Raw genomic sequence first — 23,814 nt, 5'->3', positions numbered from 1 at the left:
TGACTACAGTTCGTAGACCTTTGTTGCCACTCAGCACAATTGATGAGTGAGCTGCATCTGATATTACAACATTTTTTTGCTCTGGTTGTTAAGAAAATCACCATGGTCATTAAGTGAATTACGTGGTTGTTAAGTGGATCCAGTTTTCTCCATTGATTTGCATGTTGGAAACCCCCTGGGAAGGTTGCAAATTGATTGATTGATTGATTGATTGATTATATTTCTATGCCGCCCTTTTCCCCGGAGGGGACTCAGGGCGGCTCACAATCCAAGTCAGGGGGAGGGTTACAAATAAGGAAAAGAAAAAAGCACGAAACAAAACAGTACCACAATTTAAAAGCACACAACAACCATACCATTCGAGAGGGGACAAAAGCTCATTAGCCCCAGGCCTGTTGGAACAGCCAGGTTTTAAGGGCTTTGCGGAAGGCCTGGAGGGTGGTGATCACGTGACTATAGAGACACTACTAAGTTATAAGGACCAGTTGTAAGTCACTTTATTCCTTGCCATTGTAATGTAGAATCACGGTTGAATGTTCGTTAAATGAATGGTCAGAAGTTGAGGACTATTTGTATGCCAGTGACTTGAATAGTAGTTTAGGCAGCTGTCTTAATGCAGTGTTGACCAATCTTGGCTACCTTAAACCAGCAGCTCCCAACCTTTGTGGCTTGGTAGCCCTGCTGGGGGGGAGAGAAGGGAACTAGGCCGTGTGAATGGCAGGCTGGCATGCCTGTGAGTGCCTGCTGGCACTCCAATCACACAACTTGAGCTATGTATGCACGCTCTGGCCAACCACTTGTGCAACCCAATTCTAAATAGGCCACAGCCCAGTAGTGGGCGGCGGTTCCACCACAAATCTGCGAAGCCCTTATCCGCGGAGACATAAGCGCGAAGACTAATTCGCGCCGTTCAAAGCGCTAAGGAAAAACGCGACCCTACCGCGATGACATAATCGCAGAGGGCAAATCAGCGCATTCCCAAGCACTCAGTACCCTAAACCTAATCCTAACCCTAACCCTAAACCTAACCCTAAACTTAACCCTAAAACAAACCCCTAAACCTAATCCTAACCCTTACCTTAATGGAAATCGGCTTTCTGCCGCAGCACCGTTTTAAAGCGCCCTTCTGTTGCCGCACTGTTGTCGCAGCGGTGATGACGCGCGATGATGACGTCGCGGCTTTAGCGACGCGCTTATGTCTCCGCGGATAAGGGCTTCGCGGTTTTGTCATGCCACGGTGGGTGGCGGGCCAGGGGTTGGGGATCTCTGTCTTAAACTACAAAGTTTAAGATGTGTGCATGTTTTAAAACTGTCAAGGGGGAGAAACATTGTCTTAAAGTTGAAGAACTGAAGTTGACCTTGGATTGTCAGGTTATCAGAGCTCTTATTTCTGTTATGTGTATTCTCTTCTGAATCTTGGCCCAAGGACAAATGTTTTAAAACAAACCACATTTGCTTGTTTTTTGTTTTTTTTAACAGAACACATTCAAGAGCCTTTCCTCATAGCAGTACAGAATGAACGCCTGAGAGTCATGCCGGCGAGCTTTCTACCACCTTGTCCTGTCAATAAAGCAGGTCTGTGAGCAAAGCAGAGAATGCAGAAAACATCATAATCTAACACAGGGCTGTCCAATCTTGGCAACTTGAAGACTTGGGGACTTCAATTCCCAGAATTCCCCAGCCAGCCATGCTGGGAGTTCTGGAAGTTTACAAGTCCTTAAAGTTGCCAAGGTTTTGGACAGCTCAGATCTAACAAAAGGCTTGGGAGTGTGGATGGAATTTCCCCCCCTCTGAGCAGGACAAAATACTCCTTTCTGGTGCCCTTTCAGCCAGGGGGTTCATAAGGACATTCTAAAATAAGGTGACCATATATATTTTGAATCACAAGGTATGAAACTAGAACAAACAGAATTATTTGCATATTTTTTGCACTTCAGCCAATCTTTTTGGCCATTGCTAATAACCCTTAGCCTTTAGAGCAACTCTCTTTAGAATTAAGTGGCCATCCTCTCTGTATGTATCACAGTTAAACTTCAGAATACATTTTTTAGTAAAATACAAGTTGGCTTTGGTTGATTAAAGATGTTTTAATATGGATTCCTGGAGTGGGAAGATTTATTGACTCATAATTGACTTTACATCAAAGAGACTCAGAGAAAGCCAGCTCTGCGGGAGGGCACTTACGCTTAGTTCAACCATAATTTAATAGTACATCATTTGCACCAATTCATCTCATTTGCATAGTGACATCTTTACACATGGTAAAGGTAAAGGAATCCCTGTGGATTTTACTCCGCTAGTCATTGCCGACTATAGGAGGTGATGCTCATCTCCATTTCAAGGCCACTGAAGAAGACATTTCCATGGTCATGTGGCCAGGGGCTAGGACAGGAACTCACCCCATAGCGTGCAGCTCAGGTCTTGAACCTGGGCTGCCAAATTTCCAGCCACCAAGCCCAACGTCTTAATTGCTGAGCCATCATGCCTCTCCCCTTCAGATTCACAGCCATTGACACGCGTTTGATGCAAACTACCACGAATGAGATCATTTGAAATATTTGACACTGCTAAGCAGTGATGTACTTCGTCATGAATGACATAGTAGCTTTATAGACATTTGAAGCAGTGGTGGATCCCTACCGGTTTGGACTGGTTTGGCGGCCTGGGTCGTTGGAACCGGCAGTGACCCAGGCCTGCCACGCCCCCGAACCTGTTCTCCGGGCGGCGCCATAGGCACCACCATCTTGTTTTTTAGTTCTGCGGATGCACAGAACAGTTTTAATTGTACTGCACCTGAGGGTGCAATGCGCATCACACGCACGTCCGTGTGGCGCGTACATGAGCAAACCAGCCATAATTTGGAGATAACAGATACCCCCTTCTACTCATTGGCGGATAATAGCTATGGTGGCGCAGTGGTTAGAGTGCAGTACTGCAGGCTATGTCTGCTGATCACCAGCTGGCAGAAGTTTGGCAGATCGAATCTCACCAGGCTCAAGGTTAACTCAGCCTTCCATCTTTCCAAGGTTGGTAAAATGAAGAGCCAGATTGTTGAGGGCAAGAGACTGACTCTGTAAACTGCTTAGAGTGAGCTGTAAAGCACTATGAAGTAGTATATAAGTCTAAGTGCTATTGCTATTGAGGCTTCCTTGCAGTTTTACCAGCCAGTCTCTTAACAATTTCTCATGGGAGGCTTTTTTTTTTTAAAGTTTAAATTTATTTATTTTCAAAACAAACACAACACATAAAATCTTCCTTTTTTACATACTGTAGAAAGTGTATCAGTTGGTTTCAAAAGACTTTCGTGCATCTCTTCCACAGTCATCAAGCATAATTCATATTAACTGAAGTATTTTAACTCAGATATTTATACATATTACCATCATTATTCCTCCATTTAACTACAATTGTTTAATTGTTATCCCTCCTTCCTTCCCTCCTTCCTTCCTTCCTTCCCTCCTTTTCTCCTTCTCTCCTTCGTTTCCCCCTTCCTTTCCTCCTTCCTTTCCCCCTTCTCTCCTACATTCCCTCCTTCCTTCCCTCCTTCCTTCCCTCCTTTCTTCTCTCCTTCCTTCCCTCCTTCCTTCCCTCCTTTCTTCTCTCCTTCCTTCCCTCCTTCCTTCCCTCCTTGCTTCCCTCCCTCCTTCCCTCCCTCCTTCCTACCCCCCTTTCTTCTCTTTCTTCTCTCCTTCCTTCCTTCCTCCTCTCCTTTCCCTTCTCTCCTTCCCCTTCCTCCCCTTTACCCTTCCCCTCTTCTTCCCATTCCTCCCCTATTTCCTACTCTTACATTCCCTCCCATTCTTCCTCTGCCTTTCCCTTTCTCCTATTCCTCTTCATGGGAGGCTTTTAATAAGCCATTCAAACTTTTGCATCACACATCCCAAAAAGTGCATCTGTGCAAGTTTTGATGTTAGGACTCTTTCCCTTTAGGAGTCCTCCTCCTAGGAGACGCTTACAACATGAGGCATCCTCTGACAGGTGGAGGAATGAGCGTTGCTCTGAATGACATCAAGATCTGGAGATGTTTGCTACAGACCATTCCGGACTTGTATGAAGACTCTGCTCTATTGCAAGTAAGATGCTTATATTTTTTCTTTCATAAAGAATTGAGGGTCTCCACGTTTCTTTTATGCCACTTCAAGTACACACTCTACATTTGAAGTCTTTTTTTCCCCATCTGATTGAATACCAAGTGGACCAATCTGTTGGAAATTTATCTTTTGGAAGAATTGAAAATAAAATGCAGGTAGAAGATTTCACTGGGATTTACAAAGAAAAAGTAGACAAAGGGAGAGATCTAAAAAAAACTTAACAAAATAATAAGGAAAAGAGGAGAACAGGGAAAACCTTGGGGAAAGTTACTAGATTAATGCAAGTAAATACTCTGAAGAAAAGATACAATAACCAGAAAAACAGGGAAAAGAGAAAGAAGTTAGGGGAAAGGGGGAGAAGAAGGAAAAGAATAAAAAAGTAGAATTTTTGAGAGCACAAGAGAAAATGGTTAACAGAGGAAGAAAGGGAAAAGAGTTACATTAGTAGACTAAAGAGAATAGTAGTAAGATTATTATTATGTAACTAATGAAGAAATACAGAAATGATAGTATATTGTTAATGGTAGAAAAAAATTGAAAGAAATGCTCTCTATGCTTAAATTGAATTAGAGGAGGTATGCTGCTCATAGAAAAATATACCAGTGGAGAAAATAAGAAATGAAAATTTGGTATAACTTTGGAGGGGCAATTGAAGATATTGTTTAGGTATTAAGAAACAATAAGGTGGGGTGTTAGGGGGGAGGGGGGATATATAGTATGTGCTAGATTTTAAAGTAATGTGACGGCACTTGTATACTGTTGCTCTTTAATTCCACTGTAAAAATAGGACAAGCTGAATATATTAATAGATTGTAGAAATACACCAAAGGGAGGAGTAGAGGGATAGAAGAAAGAGGGGTAGCGAGGGTGGGAGAGAGGACTGGAGGGAGGGGGAGAAGGAAGGGAGGGAGTGTACTGGGAGAGAGGAGTGGTAGAGGGGGAGGGGAAGTAGGGTAGAGGGGAATAATGGAGGGAAGAAGGGAAGTTGGAGGGGGGCGAAAGAAAGGGTGTATGGAGGGTCGAAGAGGTACATTGGGTTTCTATTTTGGGGGGTATTGCCGACAAGAGGAATGCCTGTGTTTATTGTTTAATGTTATATGGCCCTGGTTATGCACAGTATATATGTGACTGTACGAAAATGAAATGGAAAATAAAAACACATTTACAGAAAGAAAAAAACACCATAGAAAACGAAACAATAACTATAAAGATGAAAAATAATGGAAGAGAATAATTTGGCTGAAAGTGAAAACAAAACTCTGATGTAAAAGGGACTATGTAATTGAGAGGATGTAAAAGAAAAGACCCGGACAACTCTTTTTCCTATAGCATGTGTAATTTGTATTAAAAAATTTAAAAAACCTTGAATGGGAAATTGATCTTTTGCAGGCCAAAAAGACTTTCTACTGGACGAGAAAGAAGTCTCATTCCTTTGTTGTGAATGTTCTTGCTCAGGCGCTTTATGAATTATTTGCTGCAACAGATGGTATGTGCTTGTTTAGAAATGCACTTTCTTTCAAGTCTGGTTCTTCTCCTCTTCTTTAGCATAATTATTTGTGCTGCATCCCTGCTTCTCTTCTGGCTGTCTCTTTCATTTTTGATTGTTTTCAAGTTGCCAAGGTTGAGAAATACTGGTCTTAAAGGTTTAAGTTAACTGACTTCCTGTACATCCTGTCTAATTGCCATCTGATGCATGGCCTTTTTGAAATATTGGCATTTTTCTCTCAGGCTCCTTCCTCCATAACCAGTCCTCTTTACAGTTAATCAAATAATTATTCACCTGCCTGTACACTTACTCATTTTTATGTTGTAAGAAATCTCTCTCTCTCTCTCTCTCTTTGCATATGTATATGTGTTTGTGTGTGTCGAGCCCAAAATTTATGTTGATAACCGAGACAATTGTTAAGTGAGTTTTGCCCCATTTTATGATTTCTTGCTAGTCGTTAAGTGAATCACTGCAGTTGTTAAGTTAATAACCCAGGTGTTAAGTGAATCAAGTTTCCCGATGGATTTTGCTCGTCAGAAGGACACAAAAGGTGATCATATGACCTTGGGACACAGCAACGGTCATAAATATGAATCAGTTGCCAAGTGTCTGAATTAAGATCACATGACCCTGGGGATGATGCAAAGGTCGTAACTGTGAAAAACGGTCATAAGTTACTTTTTCAGTGCTGTTGTAACTTTGAACAGTCACTTAAATGAACTGCTGTAAATCAAGGACAGCAGTTGTACTGTACATATACATTTGATGACACTTATATTCTTGTTAATTATTTATCTTGCTCCATTTCTGGCCACAATACTAGGCTCTAGGCCTGGGGATCAGAATATGGACACCCCTCTTTGAACCCTACACAACTCTTACCAGATTTTAATTTTTTTAAGGTTTGTTTGAAAAATAAAAATGAAATCAAGCATCTCCTTGAATTTCAAAAAAGCTATAGAGCACCGTTTTTTTACTTCTGCAACAGGGGTGGGTTCCTGCCGGTTCTAACCTCTTCTATAGATTTTCATTTTCATTTCCTAATTTTGCCTGGCCTTTCTGCTAAAAGGTGATGTCATGTTTCCTCTGTTTGACAGATTCTCTGCACAAGTTAAGGAGAGCCTGCTTTTTCTACTTCAAGCTTGGGGGCAAATGTGTGTCTGGTCCAGTTGGATTACTTTCCATGTAAGTTGGGGTAGTGCCCCCACCTTTCTTGTTCAACTTGTTATTGACAGCAGTTGTAGGTAGCATAACCATGACTTGCCTTAAGAGCCTTTAGACAGAGACACACGGAATGTAATAACCATCAAAGGTTTTCTGGCTAGACCAGTGATAGTCAACCTGGTCCCTACCGCCTACTAGTGGGCGTTCCAGCTTTCATGGTGGGCAGTAGGGGTTTGCTGTAACTCTGCTTTATAAATTTTATAAAGTTACTTCCCTACTTTATAAATCACCATTACTGTGGAACCGGTGGGTGGTTAGAAAATTTTACTACTAACAGAGATACAAAAGTGGGCGGTAGGTGTACAAAGGTTGACTACCCCTGGGCTAGACGATTAAATCAAGCCATATACCATATTTTATTTAATAATTATCTAGGGTGTAAGTGGATGAATTGGCTAAGTCAGAATACAAATAGTTCTCAACTTATGCCCCCAATTGGAACTGGAACTTCTATTGCTATGCAATGCAGTTGTTAAGTGAATCATGCTTGATTTTATAATCTTGGGGGGATTTTATAATCAATGGGGAAAGCCAGGTTAAGTGAACCTGGCTTCCCCCATTGATTTTGCTTGTGAGAAGCCCCTAGGAAAGGTCTGCAAATGGAGATCATAAGGCCCTGGGACACTGCCACTGTCATAAATACATGCCAGTTTCCGAATGACAAAAGTTTGGGTCACATGACTGCAGAGCCATTGCTATAGTTGTAAGTGCAAGAACTGATCATAAGGTAACTTTTTCCAACACCACTTTAACTTTGAACTGTCATTAAATGAAGGTAAGTTGAGGACTACTTCTATGAAGGTTGAATGAAATCTTTCCAATTATTGATTTCTTCAGCCTTTCATGATAATCTATATACCGATATATAAAAGCGGCTGTGTGTATGTATGTTCCAGCATAACTCTGGAATGCCTTGGGCAATTTCAACCAAACTTGGTACCTAGATAACTTACTCTCTGGAAGCAATAGCAATAGCAATATAGCAATAGCAGTAGACTTATATACCGCTTCATAGGCCTTTCAGGCCTCTCTAAGCGGTTTACAGAGAGTCAGCATATTGCCCCCAACAATCTGGGTCCTCATTTTACCCACCTTGGAAGGATGGAAGGCTGAGTCAACCCTGAGCCGGTGAGATTTGAACCGCTGACCTGCTGATCTAGCAGTAGCCTGCAGTGCTGCATTTAACCACTGCGCCACCTTGGCTCTTGCAAATACTGTGGGGGTAAGACACCCCTAAAATCGCTCAGGGTATGTGTTCTTTTAAAATATGGCCCGTTGGGCCTTAAAATAGCTTCTACTGAACAGCGCAGTGGAGTTGCCATGGTAGCGGCTCCTTGGTACTCCACAAGGGGGCTCCCTCTGGTAAGATGGAAAATCCAACATTAGAAATTATGTTTGGTCTGGACATTTTCCCCTTATAAATAAATACCCAGGCAATGCCGGGTTATCGGTTAGTAGCAATTAAATCTAAGACCTTCCACATATAAAATACTTATAACTGAGTGTGGTGTCTCAGTATGACCCTACAGTTCTTGAAAATGTAAAAGGGTAGAATTAGCAATAAAACTTCGGTTTGCCTGCTTACGATGGTAACAAATGTTGAATAAAATAGCCAAGAGAGAACGAGGAACTGAGCAGGAACAAGTAGGATTTCAGAAAACTGAAGAATGGGAGTAGCTGAAGTGAGCCTAATAAACTTAGTCAGAAACTAAGAACTTGTTATACAACCGCTTAAATATTGAATTATCCTCAGGGGTGGGTTGCTGCTGTCATTACTGCCGGTTCGGTGTGTGCGCACTCTGTGCGTGCGCAGTTGCCTGTAAATAAGTCTGTACATGTGCAGAACATTAAAAAATGCCCCCCAAACCCATGCTGCGGCGACCCAGGAACCGGTTTGGAGGCGTGGCCAGCCTGGGTGCTGCCAGTTCTGCGACCCAGGCCAACATTTCACTAACGGTTTGCCCGAACTGGTGCAAACCAGTAGCAACCCACCTCTGGTTATCCTGTGTTGTAAAGGAAGTTTATACGGAAAAGCAGAGAGAACTGACATATTGTAAAAAGTGATTTGGGTTCTCAGCTTTCTATGGAAAAGTTTCAAGGGGGAAAAAAAGGCAATATTCTTTATTCTATTACCCTGCCATATTCATGGATGGTCTTTTCATAGTTTCTAGTATTGTACTCACAAAAAATATATTCCTCATAATTTATTTCTGCTACCAAATCTTTCTTTACAGCTTGTCTCCGAAGCCCATCGTCCTGATCGGCCACTTCTTCGCCGTTGCCCTCTACGCCACTTATTTTTGTTTCAAATCCGAATCTTGGATCACCAAACCCCGGGCCATTTTCAGCAGCCTCGCGGTGTTGTACCGAGCTTGCTCAGTCATCTTCCCGCTTATATATTCTGAAATGAAATACCTCATCTACTGAATACAGAAGGGCAAAGAGATGGGAAGAGGAACGGCTCGGATTTCTTTCGCGCCTTCCGGACGTGTCCCGTCTCTTGAAGTCGAAAAGACAAAAGCAGCAGCAACAACAAAACTGACGGCCTGAGATCTCGCAGTGGCGCTTTGAGATTTATAAGCAGATAGATAATCTTGTCAAACAAGGGCCTGTAAAAAAAACAAACCCTACCATTCTAATCCAAAAGAGCAAAAAGGGGATCACAACAGTTACTTCGGAGAATAAGTGGTCTAGCATATTAGGGGAGGGGGTGTTGGCAGATTGCCACAATCTTCTCTTTCCTTGCCCCCCTCTGACATTTGAGGCCAGGACTTATAAAAAAAAAAAAAGACATTTCTAGAGCTACTGGTCTGAACTATTGAGTGTATGCCCAGAGATCAAAGCTTAGAAACCCCCCAAATTCTGTTCACATTTTTCTAGCCCTGCAGAATTGACTTGATTTCCCTTCTCCATGACCAGCTGCTCTTCTATTTCCTTCTCTCTGTCTCTGTCTCTCTCTTTGTCTCTCTCTCTCTCTGTCTGTGTGTGGCGGGGCGAGAGAGAAGAAATGGGAGTTTGTGCAGCCTCTTAATAGGGACTTACCAACAATGGCAATTACAGTCATCTTGCCAGGAGGGGACAAATCAAAAATGGTTGTTTTTGCTTATGTTAGCACAGTAAACCAAGTATGGGCTATATCATACTGTTCTTAGGTCACAGGTAAAAACTGTCTTATTTAAATGACCTTCCAAATTCACTTTGCAGAGAGAAACTGGGAAAAAAGTATTCTCCCTAACCTGTTTTTTAAGAAAAAAATATAGGATTTTATTTATTTATGGAGGAATGCTGGCTGAGCTTCGCACCGTTGCCTGAAATGATGCAGCCCAGAGCTTACCACACCAGGAAGAAGTAAGCCAATACTGAGATTCATGTAATGACTGCTAGGAATTCTAGTTGCCTTCATATGGCCAGCTTCATTAGAACTGTCTCATTTTGAGAGGTTAGATTAGAACTAGGGAACCTCAAGATGTTGTACTAGAAGCTTCATAAATAAGTGATGGCTGGGGCTGATGGACCTTGGAATCGCAACATCTCAAGGCAAGGTGGATGGCAGAGGAGGAATTAGTGCAGAGGGAGCAGCAATGTCTCTGTATGACACCACTGTCTCCATTCTGTTGGATTTCTGGGAAGAGAGTCAAGCATCATGGACAGAAAGATTTAGCAATTGGGTATATACCGAGATAAACAGGATTATGTGCCTGTCTTCACATACATAAAAACACACATTTGTCTGTGTTACCTTGTACAAATAAAGTTTCTAAAAGATACTTGCAACGACCCTTTTCAACTTCTGTAACAGAGATAGCTAAAATGGCAGTAGAAATGACACTGCCTTGTTACATTGATAAAATAAATGAATCTAAGGTCAATCAATTTCTAAAAAAAGCATTCGCAACTCTTACATGTATATTTCTTCATTGATACTTTCTGGCGTTGAGCTTTTTTGTCAAGTAACATGTAAACATATATTCCATGAATATGCTGTGTTTTTCTTTCAGGTTCTGGTACATATTCTAGAGATCTTCTCCATTTTCTTTTCCATTTAATTTTAGAAGGAAGGGGAAGAGTCTTCTGATAGGTCCAAAAACATTTTTGAGGGGGGGGGGGGGGGCTAAAGGTCTTGCTTTTAAATGGGTGCCAGGAGTAGGCAGTGCCAAGACAAAAATCAATTCAATTAGAATAAAAACAAACCAGTAGCACTATAGGTTGTCATCTCAAGTATATATACATATACATACATATATATATACACATATACATATATGTATGTATGTATGTATGTACCATGTATATAATGTATATGTATATGTATATATGTATATATATTTGTAGTTGCCTTTAAGCATGCAATTTTTAACAGGACCTTTGGAGAGAGGGGTGAACAACTATATTCTCGTTATTGTTATCGCCCAGAACTTAACAATAAATTCTTGCTTTTCTGATCATTTTTGTGCAACTCTTAATTTACGTTCTCACATTCTATTAAGGTTGAGATTCTGTGCTGGTTGCAAATTGGATGTCCGGAAATGGGAGGCAGAAACTCTAACCCCCACCTTGATCTGGTATAATGTAACATAGGAAAGACAGAAAATCAGGCTTTCAAGAATTTGTTATTGTATTTTAATATGTTAAATAATACAATCATTACCTAGGTTTCTCAACTTATACCAAACAAAATTGAGTTTTTTTGACCTTCGGTGTCAGTGATTGCTAACCTTTTTGTCGACGTGCCAACTGTGCTTGTGCGCATGACCCAACTTGTAATGCACGTGTGACACCCCCCTGCGTGGCCCGCCTCTGTGCATGTGACCCCCCACCACCTGTGCATGCACATGACCCCCCTTCGCCCTGTTTTGGGCCTAGCAGGCCTCCCTGCAGCCTCCTGGGACCAAAAATGGGCTACGGGCACGCACGTGTTGGACCAAAAATGCTTCGCACCTCCACACTTGAGTGCGCGACTCCCACTGCCCCCCTGTGCATGTGTGGTGTCCCACATCCCCCATTAATGCACAGTAGAGACCCAATAATCGGCTGGCAAGAGGCACCTGCGCATGCATGGTGGAGCTGAGCTGGGGTGACGGCTTGCGTACTCATAGACAGGGCTCTGCGTGCCACCTCTAGCACATGTGCTATAAGTTCACCATCACGGTTCTTTGTTGTCCGAGTATTGAAGCAGTGTAATTATATGGAAAGGGCTACCTCAAATTGTGGACGAGAGAGACCTAATGAACAGGAATATGGTATATTAACTAAATTAGAAATTTAAGTAACTAGGAATCAAATAGGAGAATTAGCAAGTGAAAATTTATTGCAATAAATATAATGCTGCCTTACGGTCCAACCTTACCGTTAATACATTCTTTGAATAGCATGTGTCCATGACAAGCACGGCTGGTTTATTTGGCTAAGGAGACAATGGAAGCTTGCTGAGGCTAATAGAAGTATGATAAGATTGCTATGTCTTCTGGTGACCAGGTAACAGGAGAAAGATAGCATCATTGTCTAATATCAGATAAGTTCGGAAGTCAGCAAACCTTGGATCAAGTATTTAGCATGCAAGCTTCATGAATTGTATATTGTATACAGTTGTATATTAACATTGTATATGTTATTAACGGGGTTGAATCAAGACATGAAGTGTTAGTACTATTTTGTAATGCCTTGGTTAAGGCCACACTTGGAATGTTGCTGTCAGTTTTGGTTGCCACGAAGTTAAAAAGATGTGGAGACTTTAGAAAGAGTGCAGAGAAGAGCAACAAAGATGATTAGGGGACTGGAGGCTAAAACATATACAGAATGGTTGCTGGAATTGGGTATGTCTAGTCTTATGAAAAGAAGGACTACGGGTGACATGACAGTAGGGTTCTAATGTCTAAGGGACTGCCACCAAAGAAGGGGGGGGGGGTTTCAACCTATTTTCCAAAGCACCTGAGGGCAGGACCAGAAGCAGTGGATAAAAACTAAGCAAAAAGAGAAGCAAGGTAGAACTAATAAGAAATTTCCTGACAGGGTAATCAATCAGTGAAACAGCTTGCCTTTAGTAGTAGCGAGAGCTCCACTTTTAAGTTTTAAAGAAGAGATTGAACAGCCATTTGTCTAAAATGGTAGAGGGCTTCCTGCTTGAGGAAAAGGTTGGACTAGAAGACTTCCAAGGTCCTTCCAATTCTGTTATTCTAATTCTGATTAACATATGCTGAATAGTGGTACTATGTAAATAATGCACTGGTGAAAAAGGTAAACATTTACAATCCATTCATTTCACTGTTATTTTTTCCAGCTGCATTACAAAAAATATTGTTCCATATTCACATGCTAGTCACTAGGAACAGAAGTGATTTCTGTAAAGGAATTGTGTATGTCATAGGTTAAGTACGAAATACACACTGCTTGATTTTAATAATCCATTGACTATGATGCCATGATTCCAGTTATCTTTATGCAGAATATTAATATTCAGTGATTAGCAAACTCATAGATTTGTAGATGCTTTTTTCCTCGTCACTTTTTGAGGTTGGTTTCTTGTTAATTCAGTTAATTCAGAATCAGCTGCTGATATTTCATAGAACTGTCCGAAATTCATCAAAAATGAAATTAGGCACGTGGGCCTCGACCACCTAAAGAAAAAAAAGGGCTCGTTATTCCTGTTAAATATTTGTTTTTACTTTTTACATTTTACTTTTTAAATGTTCTTATTAAGCTTAATTTTAGGGTAAAAGACAAATAAAACAAAAAAAAACATGAGAAAGTTAAAGAAAAGTGCAGAAATGCAAAAGTGCAGAATGAGGCAAAAAAGGAAAACGTATGTATTGATTTTCAAGTTGTTTCAGTGCAGTAGGATATAAAAGAGGTTCCAGCCTCAATCTTTTGCTTTGCATTTTCAAGTGTTTCAAACTATTTCTATATTTGAGCCATTGGCTTTCTGAAGAGAAGGACTTAGACATGAAATGGGAAGCTGCCACTAGAGAAGAATCTGCTATTTTTATTAAATCTACACTTAATTCTTTTAAGTTCTGGTAAGCTCGCCATTTGCAGATCAAATTTTATTTTCAGAAAAGATGAGCCTTGTTTCCAACTTAATGGTGAACTAAGTTATTCAGAGTGTGATGTCCAAAGTCCAAGCAAGCCAGCCTTGCAAAAGCAAACTGCTCAATTATTCCTTTATAGGAATCTCAGTTGTGGCTGCCTTTTAAAACCAGAATGATCAGAAATGATCTTCCTAGGACACTCACTGTGTCACGTTGCCGTCACGTGATATTTCACAATGTTTTTCACCATGTCACGGAGCTGAGGTGGGTGTGGCCTGTGCATGATGCATCTGGCCTGTGGGTCCCTCGTTTGACACCCCTGTCCTAGGGGAAATTATGCTATCTTGGGAATTCTGGGAGTTGAGATCCAAATATCTTTAAAAAGTCCTGAAGTTTGGGGAACACCGCTCTATAGCATATCTAAAGATAATCTGAGAAATACAGACAAAAATTCTGGGTGCTTTTGTCAATTCAGTACATTGGACGCATTCTCAATTTTTTTTGTTATACTCACCCTTCTTGGTAATTTTGTGTAACGAACATAATCTTCCAAAAAAAGCAGGGCACCCACAACATCTGCTGGCATTTCTGGGACCTTCTGGCTGCGAATAGGCACAAAACCACAAGACAAAATGCATTTAATTTTGGTACATCTCTGATGGGAGAAAACACCTCTTACCTCCATATAGGTTCAACTTAATTCAACAATAATTTAGAATGGAGTCATTTTTTGCAGTTAGACTTATATACCGCTTCATAGGGCTTTCAGCCCGCTCTAAGCGGTTTACAGAGTCAGCATATTGCCCCCAACAACAATCCGGGTCCTCATTTTACCCACCTCGGAAGGATGGAAGGCTGAGTCAACCCTGAGCCGGTGAGATTTGAACAGCCGAACTGCTGAACTAGCAGTCAGCTGAAGTAGCCTGCAGTACAGCACTTTAACCACTGTGTCACCTCGGCTCCTCACATTTTGTGTGTCACAGCACAGCAGAGGCAAAACCTAGCTGAGACTGGCTGATCTCCCCCTACCACCTCTTATTTTAAGAGGGATTAAACCTGGTAAGTTATCTAAGATGTATAAAGGTATGTCAAATGAATATTGGAAGTGTAAAAGTAAAGAAGGGACTTTTTATCATCTACTAGCGGATAACCTGGTGTTGCCTGGGTATTTATTTATGGGGGGGAAATATCTGGACCAGTGGTGGGTTGCAGGCGGTATGCCCCGGTACAGGCATACCGGAGCCTGCCCTGAGCACTGAATACCGTTCTGGTACAGTGCTCCGGAGGGCCCACCTGCCCGTCCGAGCTCCTTACTGGTCTTTTAAGTCTTTGGTGCTTACACGCACGGCACCTACAGCGCCTGAGCAAAGCTCTGAAGAGCAGCTGGAGCGTCGAGGCTCGTGGAGGCGCTAAGATGCATGTGCACGCTGCGCGCGTCCATGTGAACGCTGCCAGGCCTGTTCCAACCATACCGGTTGGAACGGGATCCGTAACTCACAACTGATCTGAACCAAATGTAATTTCTAATGTTGGATTTTCCCTGTTACCACAGGGAGTCTCCTTGTGGAGTCCTTTGAAGCCATTACCATGGCAACTCCACTGCGCTATACAGTAAAAGCCATTTTACAGCAGTACAGAAGAAGCCATTTTAAGGCACAACAGACTATCTTAACAGAACACAGCCTACGAGGGATGTTAGGGGTATCTTATCCCCACAGTATTTTTTTTTCCAGAGTAAGTCCATCTTTGTACCAAGTTTGGTTGAAGTTGCTCAAGGCGTTCCAGAGTTATGCTGGAGAAAACACACACACACACACACACACACACACACACACACAGACAGACAGACATACATTTTCAAATTTTTCTGTATTAAAATATGAATCATACTCCTTTTTTTTGCTTTATCACATGTCCACCAACTTTCATATATATATATTTCATATGTATGTATGTATGTATGTATGTATGTATGTATGTATGTACATGAATTGTAGAGAGCAATTCATGTGTTCTGAACCATGAAGTGTAACCGTCAACTCAGAAATTCAAATTAAAACTTCTTGCATAATGGCTATCGGCTGCCATTTGAAGGGGAATGTCCTCCTAGCTATGCTTGCTGGGGGATTCTGGGAGTTGAAGTTCACAGGACTTAAAGTCACCAAGGTTGAGAAACACTGTCCTAGCATTTGATTCAGGAGAAGTTGGTACCTGGTGCACTGTTCCATTGTGGAGCGAACAAACTGACCGATCAGACCCAGAAACTGTTCCTTGTAGCGTGAATGAAACTGCTTCAGCAAGGTCAGGAGTCCCAGCACCAGAGGTGGCCAGTCAATGGGATCGGCTGGCTTTCGACACACCATCCCTGAAGGAAAACAAAACCTAACTCAATACATTTCCTCATAGTTTGGGAGGGTTGCTGCATAAGAAGACACAGCTGGTGGCATCAATTTCAAAATACTATGGAAAATTCATGTTATATGGTGGAGAAAAAGAAGAGAAATGGATTCTTTTTTGCAAGATTCACCCTGGATTATAGTCCACCTTAATATTTGCAAGCTGCGTCGAAGGAACACAACTGCTCCCTTTGCAGGTACATCTCCATCGTCACACTCTAGGAGAAGCAGTTTGTCTCATTCAGCTGAGACACCAAGAAACCTTGACGCCATTTTGCCTGCTCTTTCCCAAGCCGCTAACCACTAACAAACCACGTTGCATAACCCTTCTGGCTCTGGGGCAAGCTCACACTGGGTTTCTCTTCTCTCTGGTCTCTCTAGTCCCATGATGGAAAACCTATGACACGTATGCCACAGGTGGCAGGCGGAGCCATTTCTTAGGGCATGCGAGGCGTTGCCCCGTCAGCACCAGTGCACATGCGTGCACTGGCCAGCTGATTTCGGCCTTAATTTTCAGCTGTTTTTTGCCCTCCAGAGGCATGAGTGTGTGTGTGTGTGAATTGCGTACATGCATGCGGGGTGGAGGGGAAGGACTAATAAAATTATGGGTGTGGGCACATATGCGCAGGACCTCCCTCGCGCTCCCCCTCCTTTTGGCACATGATTGCAAAAAGGTTAGCCATTACTGCTCTAGTCACCCTGGCCTTCTCTCTGGATTGGGCCATAACCCAATCAAGAGTGCGCATAGCGTGACTACTATCTTTTGAGACAACCCAGGAGCAAAATACAGGACATAGAGGTTTGTGTAAAAGAACAGTGGTTTTATATAGGGCAAATTTAGAGCAATGAAACTCTGCAATTCTATCTGCAAGGAAATTTAAGTGCTGATAATTTCACTAGAGTGAAAATACTTTTCACTTAAAGTGAAAAAAATGCAGAAGAATTATACCATACCTGAGTTTTTATTGTACTGAAGTTTTGGCAACTGAGAAATCAGAAACAGAAAGTTCACAATGGGGAAATACGGCAATCGCTTCGTTGTAATGTAGATCTGGGAAAGAACATTTTGGAGGAAAGAATGTATTAAATTTTTTTTAAAATCCGGATTATTTTACAATCCCCGTTTTAGACAGCAAAGCAATGAAATTCTTACAGCTTTAAAAAAAAAACTTAGAAGAACTGAAGAAGAGATTATGCTACGCTAAATTGATTAAAAAGAAAGAACAGAGGGAGAAAAAAATCTATTGAAAAAAAAGAGAAAATAATGTTATAGTTCTACAGTTGAGAAACTAGGCCATCAAGTTAAGGATAACTTTTTCTGAAGATGCTGTTTAATTAAGGTACCTTCACTAAAGAAACCCTTTCTATCCACACCTTCTAAATGTTGGATAGGGATTTTGAAATAAAGCTTGAAGTGATGACCAATACATTATCTATTTCTGTTTGCACTGCTGGCCCATTGTTTCAATACTGTCCAGAGTTGTTGCACGGCTGGGTGATAAATTTAAACAAATAAACAAATAAATAATTTTCCCCATCTCTCTCCTCCCCATTCCGCACTCCAATATACACTCTGCTGCCTCTTTTTCCAATAAATGAATTCTTTTCCTGCCAGTTTCACATAGAAACACAGAACGGAGACTTTTTAGCAGGGTGGATAATAATCAATGATTAAAAAATAATAATAATTGGATTTTTAAATTGGATTTATTTTTATCAAGTTTATTTTAATAGAATGCTTTTGGAGTAAATATCTATCTAAAGAAAGTTTTCTATTTAAGAGACATTCATAATTTAGTTCATTCAGCATGAAATGGAGCTTAGTTATATAGCACGAGAGGCTGTATATTCCGCAATACTGAAATTGTCAGTGAGTCAACAGTGGGTCAGAGGAGGAGCTGCTGCGGGATAGAGATGACAGCTGCTCTTTCAAAATTATGATTTAAATCGGGTCGATTTAAATCAAGCCTTTTTACTGGTAATTTAAATCATGATTTAAATCGACTCAATTTGAATGAAACCCACCCTGCCTTTTAGTAAAGATTGTGTCTCCTAAGTTAGAAAGCCATGCTGACTAAACACGCCAGTGATTGGTGCAACACATTGGGATGGCACCAAGGGCTGAGATAGCTTTAATAAGAAAAATCGTGACCCGTCAAAACCGCGGTCCACTAAAGCGCGCTCGACGAAAGCGCGTACCTGACGTCATCAGCAGCGCGACGAAAAAAATTAAAAATAAATTAAATTGAAATTAAAATAAAATTAAAGCAAGCCGATTCACATAAAGGTAAGGGTTAGGTTTAGGGTTACGTTAAGCGTTAGGGTTAGGTTTAGTGTTAGGTTAAGGGTTAGCGTTAGGTTTAGCGTTAGGTTAAGGGTTAGCGTTAGGTTTAGGGTTAGGTTAAGGGTTAGGTTTAGGGTTAGGTTTGGGGGGGTTAGGGTAAAGTTTTCGCTTTAATTTTAAATTTACCGCTCACAGCGCGATGTTTTCGTCGCGCTGTGATGACGTCACGTACGCGCTTTCGTCGAGCGCGCTTTTGTCTACCGCGGTTTTGTGGTGGAACCAGAAAAATGGCCTCACCTTATTCAGTGGATTATGGATGCCAGCAGCCTCCAGATAAGCAGTAATTTCATACAGCAGGGTGTTATCTTCTTTGGGACAAGGCAAAGAAGGATCTTGATAGTGGGCCTCTATATCAGCCAGGATTGCTCTACAAGAGGAAAGTAATACCAGAGAAGCTTTACTGAATCAGGCCAAAGCAAACCTATTTCTGTATTCTATGTCCCACCATAATTAGAATGGATTTGAGAAGTGCAAATATTTGAGAGGACAGCAATCCCACCCCCCAATTGCTCCCATCCTCCGACCCTTCCACAAGAGCCTGAAGTTGTGGGTGTTCCAACACTGGAGGTTTTCAAAGAAGAAATTGGACAATCATTTGTCTTCAAATGGTACAGAAACTCCTCCTTGAGCAGGGGGTTAGACTAGAAGACCTCTAAAGTCTCTTCCGTTATTCTGACCTGGCTCTGCCAGTAGGTCTGCGAACCAGATAGGGAATTTTATGCTGGAAGAGGCTGCTACATTGACGGCAGATTCCACCTCAAATTCCCACTCCCTTACATTCATCCATCTTTTTGCTGACCCTATATTATTCTCGTTGTGTTATTCTTATTCTCACTGTGTTCCTTCAGCATTGTTTATTTTATTGTTCTATTATTTTACTTATGTTCTGTTTATAGGGTTTCTTTTTCACTTCTCTTCCTTTTTACTATAGTAATCTGTTCTGACCCCCCCCCCCCCCCGTACGCCGAGGCACTCCAAGACAAGATTACTGCTAGACAATTTATTCACAGTAAATTAACACACCGACAAGACTTCGGCAGCAATCCAAACTTCCAAGATAAGAAATACACACGAGAGCTTCTCCAGCGTTGATATACAGGTGAAACTCGAAAAATTAGAATATCGTGCAAAAGTTCATTTATTTCAGTAATGCAATTAAAAGGTGAAACTAATATATGAGATGACTCATTACATGCAAAGCAAGATAGTTCAAGCCATGATTTGTCATAATTGTGATGATTATGGCTTACAGCTCATGAAAACCCCAAATCCATCATCTCAGAAAATTAGAATATTACATGCAATCAATAAAACAAGGATTGTACATAGAACACTATCGGACCTCTGAAAAGTATAAGCATGCATATGTACTCAGTACTTGGTTTGGGCCCTTTTTGCAGCAATTACTGCCTCAATGCAGCGTGGCATGGAAACTATCAGCCTGTGGCATTGCTGAGGTGTTATGGAAGACCAGGATGCTTCAACGGCGGCCTTTAGCTCTTCTGCATTGTTCGGTCTCATGTCTCTCATCTTTCTCTTGGCAATGCCCCATAGATTCTCTATGGGGTTCAGGTCAGGCGAGTTTGCTGGCCAATCAAGCACAGTAATCCTACAGTCATTGAACCAGGTTTTGGTGCTTTTGAAAGTGTGGGCAGCTGGAAAATGAAGTCCCCATAAAGCTCGTCTGTGGAAGGAAGCATGAAATGCTCCAAAATCTCCTGGTCTTAATGAAGCACAGTGGTCCAAAGTCCTGTTGCTCAGTGGTCCAAAGTTCTCTTTTCTGATGAGAGCAACTTTTGCCAAAAGCACTAAAACCTGGTTCAATGTCGGTGGGAGTACTGTGCTTGATTGGCCTCTCCATTCTTCCTCCATACTCTGGGTCCTTGGTTTTCAAATGAGATGCAAAAGTTGCTCTCATCAGAAAAGAGGTCTTTGGACCACTGAGCAACAGGACTTTGGACCACTGTGCTTCATTAAGGCCAGGGTCAACGCAGCTGTCTACCAGGAGATTTTGGAGCACTTCATGCTTCCTTCCACAGACAAGCTTTATGGGGATGCTGACTTCATTTTCCAGCTGTCCACAGTGCCAAAAGCACCAAAACCTGACTGTAGGATTACTGTGCTTGATTGGCAAGCAAACTCGCCTGACCCGAACCCCATAGAGAATCTATGGGGCATTGCCAAGAGAAGGATGAGAGACATGAGACTGAATAATGCAGAAGAGCTGAAGGCCACTATTGAAGCATCCTGGTCTTCCATAACACGTCAGCAGTACCACAGGCTGATAGCTTCCATGCCATGCTGCATTGAGGCAGTAATTGCTGCAAAAGGGGCCCAAACCAAGTACTGAGTACATATGCATGCTTATACTTTTCAGAGGTCCGATATTGTTCTATCTACAATTCTTGTTTTATTGATTGCATGTAATATTCTAATTTTCTGAGATGGTGGATTTGGGGTTTTCATGAGCTGTAAGCCATAATCGTCACAATTATGACAAATCACGACTTGAACTATCTTGCTTTGCATATAATGAGTCATCTCATATATTAGTTTCACCTTTTAATTGCATTACTGAAATAAATGAACTTTTGCACGATATTCTAATTTTTTGACTTTCACATTAGTTGAATCCTGCAAACAGGTTTCTGGAAATCCTGCAAAGCTCCTTATATACTCTCTTGGGAGGACCCTAATTACAACCACCTGGGTCCAATTATCTTCTGTATCTGCGTAGTTGCTCTCGGCGCTTATCTGCCCGCCTTTGCCTGGCATCCGGGACCAACTCCCTTAGCTCCTCCCCACTGATCCAGGGCCTGACCTCAGGGACCAACTCCCTTTGGCTTTCACCGCTGCTCCATGCCTCAGGCGCCTCCTGGGGACCAACCAGCCTCTCTGGTCCCTGCTCCGCGTCTGAACCCTGTCCAGGGTCCTCCACATCTTCCAGAGCCAACTCATAGGGCCCCTCGCTGTCGGAGTTTGTTTGCAGCTCCAACGGCTCCTGCTGGGCCACAACAGTAAGCTATCTACAGCAGCCCCACGGCGAGATAGACGGCAACTAAATTTAACAAACAAACAAACCCCCTATTTTTCCGCAGCAACTGCTGTTTAAGGATTTGTAAGCTTATGATTCTGGAGCTTGGAAAAGGTCAATGAGATGAATGGCCATTCACATTTGATCTCCCCAAAATGGGCTTAGATTTCAAAACCAAACTGATGGCCATGGTTATAATTAAGGGCCAAATAAAAAAAAAATTGGGACCACTTAGCTTGGGTGAACATAAACCTGGGATAGATGTCAGGAGGATTCCAAAAATTGGACTGATAATTGCTTTCTGCAACCACGGACTACAAATGACTAGAGACTAATTTCCCAATGCAATCTATTTTTTTTTTGAACCCATGGCTCTACCCAAATTTGCTTACTGCAGCAGGCTTGGGAGTGGTGCACCTCATTGGGGAATGTGATTTATGACACAGACTGAGGGGAAGGGAAGGGACAGAGGTAAAGTTCAGCTATATTTTAAACAAAGCTCAGATCTGACTGCAAAAAGGCCTTGCCTAATGGTGCTCCTAATAAATGCCTAGTTTTGTATTGAAACTTGCCTCGATACTCATGAATCCATTAGGGCATTTTTAGGGAACCTGACAGCCTTCTGAGTTGGGAGGAACAACTCAAATTGTAGATGTTCCCCGTCGACGCACGTGGATTTGAAAAGTTATTATGATTTATGTTACCATCCCAGGATATGAGAAGCTATTATCGTCACTTTTGCCATCCCAGTGACACAAGCTGGTCCTCAGGAAGCTTGCCGTCTTACTTGTTAAGGTTCTCCAGGGCAGCTGCTAAATGTTTGGAGTCGAATCTGCAGGAGTAGTTAAGTTCGTTGCCTATTTGGCGTCTTAAAATTTGCATCTGGCCAACCTAGGGAGAAGATGATGAGAATCAAAAGACCCACAAAATGAAAATGAATGAAATAGGAGTAAATAGAATTTATTTCCTAAAACATCCTGTTTTTTAAAACGTACACTGAGGATCAGCAAAGAAAAGTTACCATTATAGCCCTCTGGAAGGTTTTCCCAAGACATCCCAGATGTATTGATCCTACAATTTTGTCAGGGTAGTGATTTAAGAGCTGACCACTGCTGCAATGATGGGAATGAATCAGCAAGGTTTTTGGCTGTTATCCCTTTAAGAGCCTGTATAATAATAAGAGGCCCTGTTAGGGCGTCTCTCTCTCACTGGGTTTTTCTCTGCTATAATTGCTGATTGTTTGACCTTTGCCTATAGTACATGTATATATAGTATATATTCTTTTGTAGATAGAACCACTATTATATGACAAACCTGTTTGATGTTATTGCCCCTGGGTTGTCTCACATAGTAAAGCTGTGCGCATTCTGATAAACTTCCAAAATCCTCATTCATTCAAAAAAGGGTAATGTAGGAAAGAGTACCCTAATTCTCTACATTATAATTCAGAAGACTCAACTTGAGTTCTAAGAGAATTGCTCCCAAGAACAGTGTGTGATTCTGACATTAATGGAGCTTCAGCTAACTTAGCTGTTTCTTACAGCAATCAAAACTTCATGTTTTACTCTCCTGTTAAAGAACAACGTGGCTGTTTCATTTCATTTATGTACATATCCATATCTTCCCAATCTCCAGGTCTAGACAAAAGCCTGGGATTTTCTGATTGGCTCCTACCCAAGAATTAACTGGATCCAGCTCTGTTTAGTTTTTTCAACATCAGAGATTGTGAGGACGTCTAAGTTTTCAGAGACATCCTCAAGGTGAGATCCCGGTGGATTCCGCTGATAAGGTGCAGCTCCCAAACTTCTCTCAGCTGGAGGCTCACCAGATGTTCCCTCCCTCATGACTGATATAGCCAAAGTACCTTCATAATTGTGTCCAGGTAGGCAGCCCAGATCTTCTGTGTTTTGGTAATTGCTGTAGAGTAGACTCTATTACAATTGGCTGCAATGGAACATTGAGAGAAAAATAAGTTTTAGAAGTGTCTTCCCATCCCTCTCTTTAGGATAATTATTCTGTTTCCACCACCACATAAAAATACTCTGAGGGCAGTACAGGTAGTCCTTGACATACAACAGTTCCTTTAATGATTGTTCAAAGTTACAGCAGCACTGAAAAAAATCAACTTGTGAAAGTTTTTTTCAAAGTTACGACCTTTGCAGCATCCCCATAGTTATGGGATCAAACTTCAGATGCTTGGCAACTGGTTCATAC

At 41.7% G+C, this 23,814-nt stretch overlaps 2 protein-coding genes across 2 annotated transcripts in view; one reads left to right on the top strand and one right to left on the bottom strand.

Moving 5' to 3' along the window:
• SQLE (squalene epoxidase) overlaps window positions 1-9,764 on the top strand; it is a 32,475-nt gene extending 22,711 nt beyond the window's left edge. Inside the window, exons 8-12 of the mRNA XM_087706691.1 lie at window positions 1,480-1,575; window positions 3,931-4,073; window positions 5,481-5,577; window positions 6,675-6,762; window positions 9,036-9,764. Coding sequence (XP_087562817.1) covers window positions 1,480-1,575; window positions 3,931-4,073; window positions 5,481-5,577; window positions 6,675-6,762; window positions 9,036-9,228 — 617 coding nt within the window. The 3' untranslated portion in view covers window positions 9,229-9,764. The remainder of the gene's footprint in view (window positions 1-1,479; window positions 1,576-3,930; window positions 4,074-5,480; window positions 5,578-6,674; window positions 6,763-9,035) is intronic.
• A 2,324-nt stretch (window positions 9,765-12,088) lies between these two features.
• WASHC5 (WASH complex subunit 5) overlaps window positions 12,089-23,814 on the bottom strand; it is a 48,809-nt gene continuing 37,083 nt past the window's right edge. The window contains exons 23-29 of the mRNA XM_087706689.1: window positions 23,465-23,544; window positions 22,388-22,491; window positions 18,804-18,933; window positions 17,177-17,273; window positions 16,038-16,191; window positions 14,341-14,428; window positions 12,089-13,415 (exon numbers count right to left, since the gene is read on the bottom strand). Coding sequence (XP_087562815.1) covers window positions 13,359-13,415; window positions 14,341-14,428; window positions 16,038-16,191; window positions 17,177-17,273; window positions 18,804-18,933; window positions 22,388-22,491; window positions 23,465-23,544 — 710 coding nt within the window. The 3' untranslated portion in view covers window positions 12,089-13,358. The remainder of the gene's footprint in view (window positions 13,416-14,340; window positions 14,429-16,037; window positions 16,192-17,176; window positions 17,274-18,803; window positions 18,934-22,387; window positions 22,492-23,464; window positions 23,545-23,814) is intronic.

This window comes from Thamnophis sirtalis, unplaced genomic scaffold (genome assembly GCF_051295495.1).
Source record: "Thamnophis sirtalis isolate CommonGarterSnake01/CBP01778 unplaced genomic scaffold, rThaSir2_p1.2 scaffold_2, whole genome shotgun sequence".
Lineage (NCBI taxonomy): Eukaryota > Metazoa > Chordata > Lepidosauria > Squamata > Natricidae > Thamnophis > Thamnophis sirtalis.
Note: the sequence above shows the minus strand (reverse complement) of the source record. Positions and strands in the feature narration are given on the sequence as shown.